General features: G+C 38.5%; 1 protein-coding gene across 1 annotated transcript; it reads left to right on the top strand.

The window, feature by feature from the left end:
- Window positions 1–9,226: 9,226 nt before the first annotated feature.
- Window positions 9,227–10,468, top strand: LOC118705761 (syntaxin-7). The gene has a single exon (XM_036414847.2). The coding sequence runs from the start codon at window positions 9,370–9,372 to the stop codon at window positions 10,150–10,152; it is 783 nt and encodes a 260-aa protein (XP_036270740.1). The 5' UTR covers window positions 9,227–9,369; the 3' UTR covers window positions 10,153–10,468.
- The last annotated feature ends 830 nt before the right edge of the window (window positions 10,469–11,298 follow it).

The following is an 11,298-nucleotide window of genomic DNA, read 5'->3' as shown; positions in this document are numbered from 1 at the left end:
AAGAAATGCATCCAGACTGTTCATACTTAGAGCAAATAAGCAAGTAGGGCTTTTGTAAAATTAGGAGACATGGTGGGAGTTATAAGATACTTTAACTTTCCTTTGAAAAGATACTGTAATGTTTGTTTTTATTTTGGTACTAGAGGCCTGATGCATGAGGATTTGTGCAAGAATGGGCCTTCCTTCCCCTGGCTGTCGGCACTACCTTCACTCTACCTGGATCCACTTTTTCGCTCCGGCCCAGAGCCACCTTTCAGCCTTCCCATGCTTCCCAGAGGCCCAGAGCAGCTGGGGTGATGGCACGAAATGCCCTCACCTACATATGCAAATTAACCCATCTTTGTTGGATAAATTTTCATACTCACTCCTGATTGGCTTATGGGCATCGCAAAGGTATGGTCGATTTGCATCTTACTCTTTTATTAGTTTAGATAAGGAGCATTCTTATTTTTATAATTTCAAAAACTTATCAATAAAAGGATAGAATTACTAGGTGTTCTGTGAGTCACTGGTTTTTATGACTATCCCATGTTTCTAGATGTCTTACTCTGCAGTTGTTAATCATAGGGTCAGACATTGCTCTGCGGAGACCTCTGGAATTGACAGTTCAGCCAATTCAATCACTATAACTCTGCACTGAGAAGCTTACCAGATCATAGCACACACCTCTTCAAAGAAAAAGTACTATATGAAGATAGATGTATTGATAACTCACAAAATTAGAATCACTTCTGTTTATTTCTTTGAATCCATACCTTGTAAATACAGCAGGGAATATAAAATTGATCCATGATACATCCTTCATTAGGTAATTTTTTATACAATAGCCTGGGATAATTCCTTCTGAAAGACTGGCCCTGTGGATAGTCAGCCTAGGTGAGAAAAGATCTGACTTGTACCATCTCCATAGAGTCATTTGAGATTTGCTGTATGGCAGTGGTTCTCCAACTTTGCTTAGTGTGTGTCAGAATCCCCTTAGAGCTTGTTAAAACACAGGCTGCTGGCCCCACTCCCAGGGTTTCTGTTGCAGTCAAGGTGCCCAAGAACTTGAATTTCTTACACATCCACAGACGGTAGTGCAGCTACGGTCAGCACCACCATCTTCTGACCACTTTCCTGTGGGCACTGAGGCTAATTTTTGTCCCTTACTTGTAAGTAGCAAGGAGTCTTCCCCAACTTGAAGCATATATGTTTTTTATTCCAATGAAATTAATTTCAAGGAAACCAACCAATTAACATTTCAGTATTTACAGTAAAATCTTGGGAGCTTTGTAGTTCCTGAGATGTATTTCTTTCCTTTACCTATTAAATTTCTCTGCCTTACCACAATGAAAATTTCCAAATTATTATTTAGTTCCTCGTCATCTTCAATTTCTTATGAATTGAACAAAATAAAAAATTCTTGAAATCATAGAGGTAGGTTAAAAGAAAAGAAAAAAAAAAACTCCTAAAAATAAATCATTTGTTCCCATCCTCACCTTCTTACAAGCACAGTATTCTCTTGTGAATGCAAAATTTTCTGCACAGTTTCTAAAGACTGGCAGGTTTTTTGACCAGTGATAGAACAATTTTATTCCAAATTAGTTGCAGCCCATTCTTTTGATGAAATAATTGGCAGTAACAAGAAAATTTTATTTACTTGAATGTTTACTGAGCTAGCAGTTACAAGATGCCGGGTGTCTGTGAATTAGAAACATACCGGTTGCTCAGGAGAACAACCTCCCCTGGCCTCTGCTGAACAGAAATGTCTCTCTTGGGACTCATAAAGAAGACACTGATAAACAACATACTTAAGAGCATCACTTCAATAAAACCTACAGTCATTTCTTATGATTGCTTCTCCTCGCCTGCCTCAATGCTTACTGGGGGCGTGGTGCCAAATGCAGTTCAGTAAGAGACATTCCACAAGGGGCCAAAGCAATTTGGTCAAAGTATGCACATGTTTGGTAGACTGGCGAATGTTAGAAAAATTGGAGAAATGGGTGGAATGCATATCCTTTGGGCACTGCTCTCCAGATATTATTTCTTGAGACAATAACCTATGAGAAGGGTTGGACAGCAGAAAAGGAAGAGGAGAGGCCAAGATAAATACAGAGCAAGAGTGTATGGTGGCCTTCCCGCTGGTGCTGCTGGCCCTGGTTGTGGGTGTCGTCATTGGAGGTGTTGTGGTGGGTGGCAGCCTGGAGTGAGAAAAGAACTGATTTCTTTCTCAACTTGTCATCATTTTGCTAATGTGCAGGGAACCCTGGCCTTGTTTGCAGGGCTTTTGGAGCCAGCTGTGTGCCTTCTCCCCTGGAGAACTGTTAAGTTTTCAGCCTGCTTGGTGGTATTCTGGCTGATTAAATGGCAGATTTTCTGTTGACTTTATGCTAACCCCGCGTCTTGTTCCTCAGGAAATGTTTTTGCTGTGTAAACTGCATTAACTCCAAAGGCATCTTGCGATGACTATCCAGAACACTTCCAAATCCTTTTGTATTAACCTTTACAAAGGGGCCTGAAGACCTGCCCCACACACATTTGAATATGATCACATGTTCACTGAGGAACATAAAGAGGAAAGAAGGAAATGTTATACTCCAGCACTGTTCACACACATTAAAAAAAAAAAAAAACTTAAATGCTGGGTATGTTGTGGAGTAGAGAGTTGGAAGAATGTCCAAGAAGGACTATGTGTCTTTGTAAATCAAATATAAATGGATTCAGAAATATCAGTAAAGAGAGCCCAAGAACAAGGTTCCACCAAGTGGTGTACCCTAAAAATGGAGCTACCTTTCTGCCACCCTCTTCATCCCTCCCTCTCAACCTCAAGCCTCCAAACAGGGAAATGGAGCTTTCAGTACATAGGAACCTGCAGTTATTAAGAATGCCAACCTAGCCCAGCGGCGTGACTCAGTGGTTGATGATCGACCTTGAACCAAAAGGTTCCAGTCCCCAGGGGGCGTGCGGGATCCGGCTGATCGATGATTCTCACTCAACATTAATCTCTCTCTCCCTCTCCCTCTCCATTCCTCTATGAAATTTAAAAAATAAAATAAAAAGAACGCCAATCTAGTCCTTGTAGAGGCACATAAATAAAGGACTCAAATGCCCAAACTGGTTGCTATTGTCTTAAATATTTCTTTTCTTTTGGGAAAGCTAACTAGAGAGGTTCTTTCGGATTCGATTCTTTTATCAATTTCTACTTTCTCAATAGCTACCCTTCCTTTCCAAGATAATAAAGAAATAGAAATTCCTTAATCATTTATTTGGGCAATACAAGAATCTAACTTGAGTTTGACAGTTTTGGGTTGGATTAATACTGTAGGCATGTAGAGAGAAAAAAAGAAAGAAGAAGCAACTTAACTGCTTTGGAAAGATCAAAGTAAATGAACAGATTTTTTACTTTTAAAATCATAGCACTGTCAGGACCATTTTCATTTGAGGTGAAATATGCACATTTTTGCACACACCTATTTAGTTATGAAAAATAGACTCATAATCAGTTTTTAAAACATTAGAAAACTTTATTCAGAGAAAGTCAAACAGAAGTTAACTTCTGATTTAACGTATCATGTCAGTCTCGCTACAAAAATGTCAAGCAAAATAATAGAACATTTAGTATTATTCTACTTTTTTTGAAGCACATTTCCCTTAAAAATTTCATATAAAATCTTGTTAACTAGAAGTTCTGTGTTAGCAGTATGCACCTCTGGAAGTTAGGAACTTTACTCCATTTTTATTTGCAATTTACACAAACCTTGTACAAAACACAAACTTTAGGGTTAAACTGCCTATGGTTTATTCCTGACTGTGCCATTCATTCTTTTGCTGCTGGGGCAAATGAGCAAAATTCTTTGGGCCTCAATAAATAAAGATTTTAATAGTGACTACCTCACAGAGGAGTCAGAGAAAGAATTAAATGTGTTAACTCATGGAAAGATGTTACTAGTAAAACAATGCCTACTACATGCTCAAGAGTCTTTTAAAGTAGTACTTTTATATTTCACAAAGTAGTACTATATGAAATACATATTACTTAGACACTGCATTTGTTTGTACTAAATACTTCCAATGAATATTTTAACTCCCCTATCTTCTTATTTTAGCCACAAGCTTTATTAGACTATAATACTTAAATCAGATGAAAAAAGGTAACTATCAAAAAACCATAAATCTTAATCTAATGGCACTCCCCAGAGCCTCTGACCTTCGTTCTTGGTCCCCAAATGTGTCCAGAACAAAGCTTTCATCCTTAGCAAAGAAGAAGCCATATTCATTTGTATAAACAGAGAAGGTAAACAAATGGACAAGCCTTTCAAGAATTGTGTTCACAATTACAAAACCTCCTTAAATTGGCCTCTAATCCCCCATGACGCCATCTAGTTAAGCAGAAAAATGCAAAAATGAGATGAACGCCAAATGAAAACGGAAAGGAAAAGACAGGGCTCTTTGGATTACCTTCACTGCCTGGTTGTTAGACATTCATCCCAGTAATATTGCTGTTCTCCTGCTCTGCCCCCCTCCCCCTCAACAGGGGTAAGAAAAAGTTACCACAGGTGGAAAATTGCTGCTGGCATTAATCCTTCTAGCTCAGATAAAAAATATGGCCATCAGTAATCTCTTCTGGAATAGCCATCATTATTCATTTCAGTACCATGTTGAAAATGCAAGGGGTGGAGGGGGTTTTTTGGCCACTTTGAAAAAAAAAAAAAAAAAAAACCCTCATAGAAGAAATAAAATGAATGAGCATCTATGCATACTAAAATCCCAGTTTCATGTGACTAGATTAGAAAGCAGAAGCGAGGCCTTTTTTTCTTAGAGTATTTATTCCCTAAGGGGTTTGCCAGAAGACAGACTCCTAAGTTATCAAACTCGGAATTTTCTTCAATTCCTCCTTTTTCCAGTGTGCTCCTTGCGGTTAACTCCATTACTAACTTATAGCGATAAACACCTGGAGTCTATCAAACACAAAGAGAGGCTTATTCGGTGGGTACAGCCCTGCCTGCTGAACACCCTGAGCAGAAACAAACTACATAATATAAGACTTGAGCAGGAATATGTTTTTTATGATGTGCCAGCATCGGGGGGATCAAAGGCTAAAGTCAAATAAATAGCAACTGGGCACTCGCAGAAGAAACATATTTAGACTTTGAAATAATCAAAAACAAACCCAAAAGAACATGAACACCCTCCGCAGTCAGCAGTCAGATTTCCCTTTTTTTTTTTTTTTTTTTTTTTTTTTTTTTTTTTTTTTGTACATGGCTTAAACCTGTCAAGAGTTTTTGAAGCTCATCGCTGAGACTAAAGAAGAATCCTGTCTTTTACGGAGGCTGTGACAATAGCCATAAAAGAGTGGGCATTGAACAGATCTACCCTTCCCCCGCCCCCACCTTCACCTCCAGCCCCCTTCTCTTCCTCTATTGGCCTATTATTGAATTTACCTTGGCCACGTTATGGAATTTGCCGGCTGACATTAGCCCATTTATTGAGCTTGACTCCTTCTTATCTAAAACATCTCTAGACAAACTGAAACAAGCTGTCTACCAACCACTGATTGGCAGGGCAAATTTTTCCAGGTGGGACAACTAGCTTCCCTCAAGTGACTTGCTAGCCTTCTTTTCGTCTGGCAGAACGATCGAAAGAATACTGGAGCGACCATTGTTTGCTGCCATGTTTAGTATCTGCAATGTATTGACATAAACAAGTTTGAAAGATTAGTTGTATTGAAGAAAAGAAAAAAAAGTTGAGGATGGGGGGCCCAGCGCCAAGAGGAGGCGGCAGATATGAGAGCAGAGAATTGACAGGCTCAACCCCGAGGGCAAAAAGCTACATCTGCATTTGATTTGTCAGGGATTTACATTAGTGAAACCTTAACTCTGCAGATAATACATAAGATTACACTTACAGAACAAGCTTATGCAAATATAGCTTAAATGCCGAGGTATGTGGCCCAGACAGTAAATTTGGCAGATTTCATTGAGTCTGGTGGCTGGATCTAATAAATTCATTTACATGAAGGATTAGAACATCTGGAAAAGTAGCATGGTGGTTTATTGAAACATAAATAACATTAATTGAAAGGTTACAGGTATGCAAAACACTTCATGCAGGCGATTGCAAAATGTTATAAAGCTGCTTCTCTATTCAGCGAAGGCGAAAGCGAAAATACCTTGCTAACGTAAACAAAGAAGGTCATTTCCAGGACCTGATTTAAATGCCTCTTTCCATAGTAAGAGTGAGAGAGGCTGTGCCTGGCTTCATCCCGCCTTAGTAATGAAGCTTCTTCCCAATCTGCACTGTGCTGGCCTCCTGATACCCATCTCAGGCACTAATTAGCAGCAGCAAGGTAGTGCCATAATTAGATTTATTTTCAGCTACAAATCCTCAAACTGTCATGCCATTTTGGAGGCAGAAAAGCATGGCCGAGGTCTCCAGCCATTTCTTCAATGAGTTTATTTTTATTTTAGTGCTGTAATGTATACTCGCTGGTAATGTGGATTGCCGGTTAATGTCTCGTGGAGTTGGTTACCATAAGCATAATAACAAATTACCCGGAGGAAAGTGAGCAAAGATTGATATCATATGATTTAAAAGCTGAGAGGAAAGCTCGGGTGGTTTACAATCATTTGAGTACCTCAACATTAATTTATAACTTGGTAACCCATTCAAATTCCCCTTCGTCATTTATCCTCAAGTAAAGAGATGACTTAAGAGGCTGGGTCACCCCAAATGCCTCCAGTCTATAGCAATGGCAAGCCGTTTCTTTTAAAAGGATCGTTTTCATTGTAAGCCATTATCAAAACGCTGACTCTAGGAAGTCATGTAAATGAGGAAACAGGAAGTCTGGTGCTCTCTCAGGTATGGAGACTGTGTGGAGCCCACTTCAGAAACTCAATGTGGATTTGACAAAGTAATCAAGTAAAGAGTTGTTTGAGCAAAATTGAAAAAGGACCCTTGACAAGTTTTTATATATGTAGAAAATAAGATTTAATGGATTTATTGATATGCTTTAGAGAATAACAATATTAACAAAAGAGAAAACTATCTTAGATGGTATTGCTTCCCATAATGAGGAAGTAGACCATGATTTTTCCTTTCAAAACAGATAATAGAATCAGAAAATAAATCTTTACTGATGATTCGCACTTCAACCCTCACTGTCATAAGTACATATAGAAAATTGTAATACTCTTCTTGATAGAATTTCTGTCAAAAATTAAACATAACAGGTAACTGAAATTGGTCAAGTATAACTGCTACAGTAGTTTTTTTTTTTCCCCCTGTATAAATATTTTTTAAATGACTGAAAAGCTTTCTATTTTGGTCAATTGATATTTGACAAAAGAAGCAAGAGCATACAATGGAGTAAAAACAGTATCCTCAATAAATGATGTTGGGAAAATTGGACAAGTACATGCAAAAAAATGAAACCAGCCACCAACTTCACAATAAACAAGAATAAACTCAAAATGGCTAAAAGACTTAAAATAAATCACAAAGCCATAAAAATCCTAAAAGAAAACATAGGCAGCAAAATCTCTGACATCTCACGTAGCAAAAGTCTTGCTGATACATCTCCTAGGGCAAGAGAAACAAGGAAAAAAATGAATAAATGAGACTACATCAAACTAAAAAACTTCTGCACAGCAAAATAAATCATCAACAAAATCAAGAAGAGAACATATTCACCAATGATACATCTGATAAGGGGTTGATTTCCAAAATATATAAAGAACTCATACAACTCAACAAAAGGAAGACAACCAATCTAATTTAAAATGGGCAGAAGACCTAAATAAATACTTCTCCAAAGAGGACACATAGATGATCAATAGAAATTTGAAAAAAATGGCTGAAGCCGGTTTGGCTCAGTGGTAGAGCGTCGGTCTGCAGACTGAAAGGTCCCAGGTTCGATTCCGGTCAAGGGCATGTACATTGGTTGCAGGCACATCCCTGGAAGGGGGTGTGCAAGAGGCAGCTGGTCGATGTTTCTCTCTCATCGATGTTTCTAGCTATCTCTCCCTTCCTCTCTTTAAAAAATCGATAAAATATATATTTTTTTAAAAATTGAAAAAATGTTCAACATCACTAATTATCAGAGAGATTCAAATTAAAACCACAAAAAGGTATCACCTCACACCTGCCAGAATGGCTACTATCAATAAATCAACAATCAACAAGTTCTGGTGTGCATGTGGAGAAAAGGAAGCTCGAGTCTAGTACATTGCTGATGGGAATACAGGCTGGTACAGCCACTGTGGAAAACTGTGTTGTTTCCTCAAAAAATTAAAAAATGGAACTGCTATTTGAGCCAGTTATAATACCATTTCTAGGAATATGTCTTAAGAACCCTGAAACATCAATCACAAAGAATTTATGCACCCCTATGTTCATAGTAGCACTATTTACAATACTTAAGATCTGAAAACAGTCCAAGTGCCCATCAGTAAGTGTGTGGATAAAAAAGCTATGGTACATTCATACAATGGAATACTATGCAGCTATAACAAAAAGAAGGATCTCTTACCATCTGCCACAGCATGGATGGACCTGAAAATTGCAGTGCTAAGCAAAATAAGCCAGTCAGAGAAAGACAAATATTATATGATCTCACTTATATGTGGAATCTAATGAGCAAAATAAACTGAACAAAATAGGTTCAGGGTTATGGATGCATGAAACAGACTGACAGATCTTTGGAGAGGAGAGGGATGGGAAGAGTTTAACCAAAGAACTGTGCAATATGCCTATCCCATGAACACAAACAATAGTGTGGTGAAGTCCTGGGTTGGGGTGGAGACTGTGTGGGGAGGATCAGAGTGGGGGGATGGGGAGAGGGAAAATACTGTCAACAACTTTTTTAAAAAGCAAAGTTTTTTATTACATAGCAAAATACAATAGACCATGGAAAAAAAATCAAGTCATGGTTATGAGTTACCATGGCTCTCCAAAACCCAGAGAATTGGATAATTTCAAAATTTTACACAAAAACTTCGTTTGATCACACAGTGATAGAATATGAAATGTTCATCAGGAACTATATTTCATCCAATAGGATGTCTCACTGCTGCTTTTCACATAGAACAACTAGCCAACAGTCCTGCTGGGATGCCTAGGAAACACATCTTTATGTATACTGATATTGACCACTCTGAAAATTTAAGGGAAAAATGGTACTGCTTAAAAGAGAGGTCAGAGCCTCCTGACAAAAAGTGCAATCTTCATAAAACTGACAAGGTCTCAGTGTCTCGGGGCTCCGGGGCCCGCGGGAGCCTGTGGTCGGAGCGGAAGGAGGTGGAGGAGGAGGAAGCCCAGGCGGTGGAGGTGACTGCTTAGGAAACTGTACAGTCCACCAGTATCTGATGAAATTACTGACTAAGCAAATCAACCATGTCTTACACATCAGGAACCAGTGGTGACCCCACTCAGCTGGCCCAGCGGATCTCTTCCAACATCCAGAAGATCACACAATGTTCTGTGGAAATACAGAGGACACTGAATCAACTTGGAACACCTCAAGATACACCTGAATTGAGGCAACAGCTGCAACAGAAGCAGCAGTATACTAACCAACTTGCTAAAGAAACAGATAAGTACATTAAAGAGTTTGGATCTCTGCCTACCACCCCCAGTGAGCAGCGTCAAAGGAAAATACAGAAGGACCGCTTAGTGGCTGAGTTCACAACATCACTGACCAACTTTCAGAAGGTCCAGAGGCAAGCTGCTGAGAAAGAGAAAGACTTTGTGGCCCGAGTGAGAGCCAGTTCCAGAGTATCTGGTGGTTTTCCTGAGGAGAGCGCAAAAGACAGGAATCTTGTATCGTGGGAAAGCCAAACTCAATCTCAAGTGCAAGTACAAGATGATGAAATTACAGAGGATGACCTCCGCCTTATCCATGAGAGAGAGTCTTCTATTAGGCAACTTGAAGCTGATATTATGGATATTAATGAAATATTTAAAGATTTGGGAATGATGATTCATGAGCAAGGAGATGTGATAGATAGCATAGAAGCCAACGTCGAAAATGCAGAGGTGCATGTTCAGCAAGCAAACCAGCAGCTGTCGAGGGCATCAGATTATCAGCGCAAATCCAGAAAAACCATCTGCATCATCATTTCTCTCCTTGTCATCGGAATTGTAATTATTGGTGTCATATGGGGAGTGAAAGGCTAAAATTATGAAGGAGCACGCTGTTGCATTGAGTTATCTAAATTATGTAGGAAAGTTCCTGAAATCATGGTTTTTTATTATTTTAAAGGTGTTGCATAAAGGACGGCTCCCATACTTTTTATTTGGGGGAAATTTTCCTTTGGATCAAATATGTTATTTCCTAATACTGAAAGTTTTTCTAAATATCAGTGCTGGGCATAACTTCCATGATTTTTGGTCTAATAACTCTTAGTTTGTTTGCCCACATTGTATATGTCCTTCATGTATAATTTATTTATCATGTTGACTTGATTTTTGGAATTAATAAGTTTAAAGGTGTATATGTGTGTCCTGTGGGCATCTGTCTCAGTGTAACATGCACCCAGACTTGTGTTACTTCAATTAAAAATCTCAAATTTAATTTGAATTATGGCCAGCAGAGGAAATATTCTCAAAAACTTAAAACAAATTAACCTGTTTCTGTTGGCTTTTTTTTTTTTTTCTGGTTTACACCAGCACAATTATCTATTCAACTTTTACTGTTGTCTTGTCTTAAGACCCTTGATTACTCTGAATAAAGTCAGTGAAATGTTTAAAAAAAAAAAAAAAAAACTGACAAGGTCTCAGTGGACGTAGTAACATGTTGTAATCAGCAGGACCAGTTAATAGACTACCCATCAAATTAAATCCTCAGGATAATCCAAAACAGTAGTTTCAAAAAGAATTAACCTAAGAATCTCAGACACCAAACATGGTGGACAGTTCATCGATATTTTTGGATATTTTTGACACCTGAAGGTAGGGTTTTATAGGAAGTACTCTTTGACTTCCATTAAATCATTTCATTCACCTTCTTCCATTGACTTTCCTTTGCCTACTAGTGGAAGTTCAAGATCCTTGGTTTTTTATAGTGCCCCGGATGGGCATGGGACACACTTATGGGACCAGTGTTTTGTTATGTTAGTCTGCAATGTAGAGTGCTTTTGTTTTCTGGGTCCAGGTTAGAAAAACAAACAACAACACACACACACACAAAAACAAAAACAAAAAAAACAAAAAACAAAAAAACAGTGATAACAGAAAGAGTGCCTCACCAAACGTATTGCTCCCTACTGGGTCAGTTCATTAAACTTTAGCATACAACAAACCATGGATTTTTCGCAACTATGG

Source organism: Pipistrellus kuhlii, unplaced genomic scaffold (assembly GCF_014108245.1).
Source record: "Pipistrellus kuhlii isolate mPipKuh1 unplaced genomic scaffold, mPipKuh1.p scaffold_m20_p_5, whole genome shotgun sequence".
Lineage (NCBI taxonomy): Eukaryota > Metazoa > Chordata > Mammalia > Chiroptera > Vespertilionidae > Pipistrellus > Pipistrellus kuhlii.
This window is presented reverse-complemented; position numbering and strand designations above follow the sequence as displayed.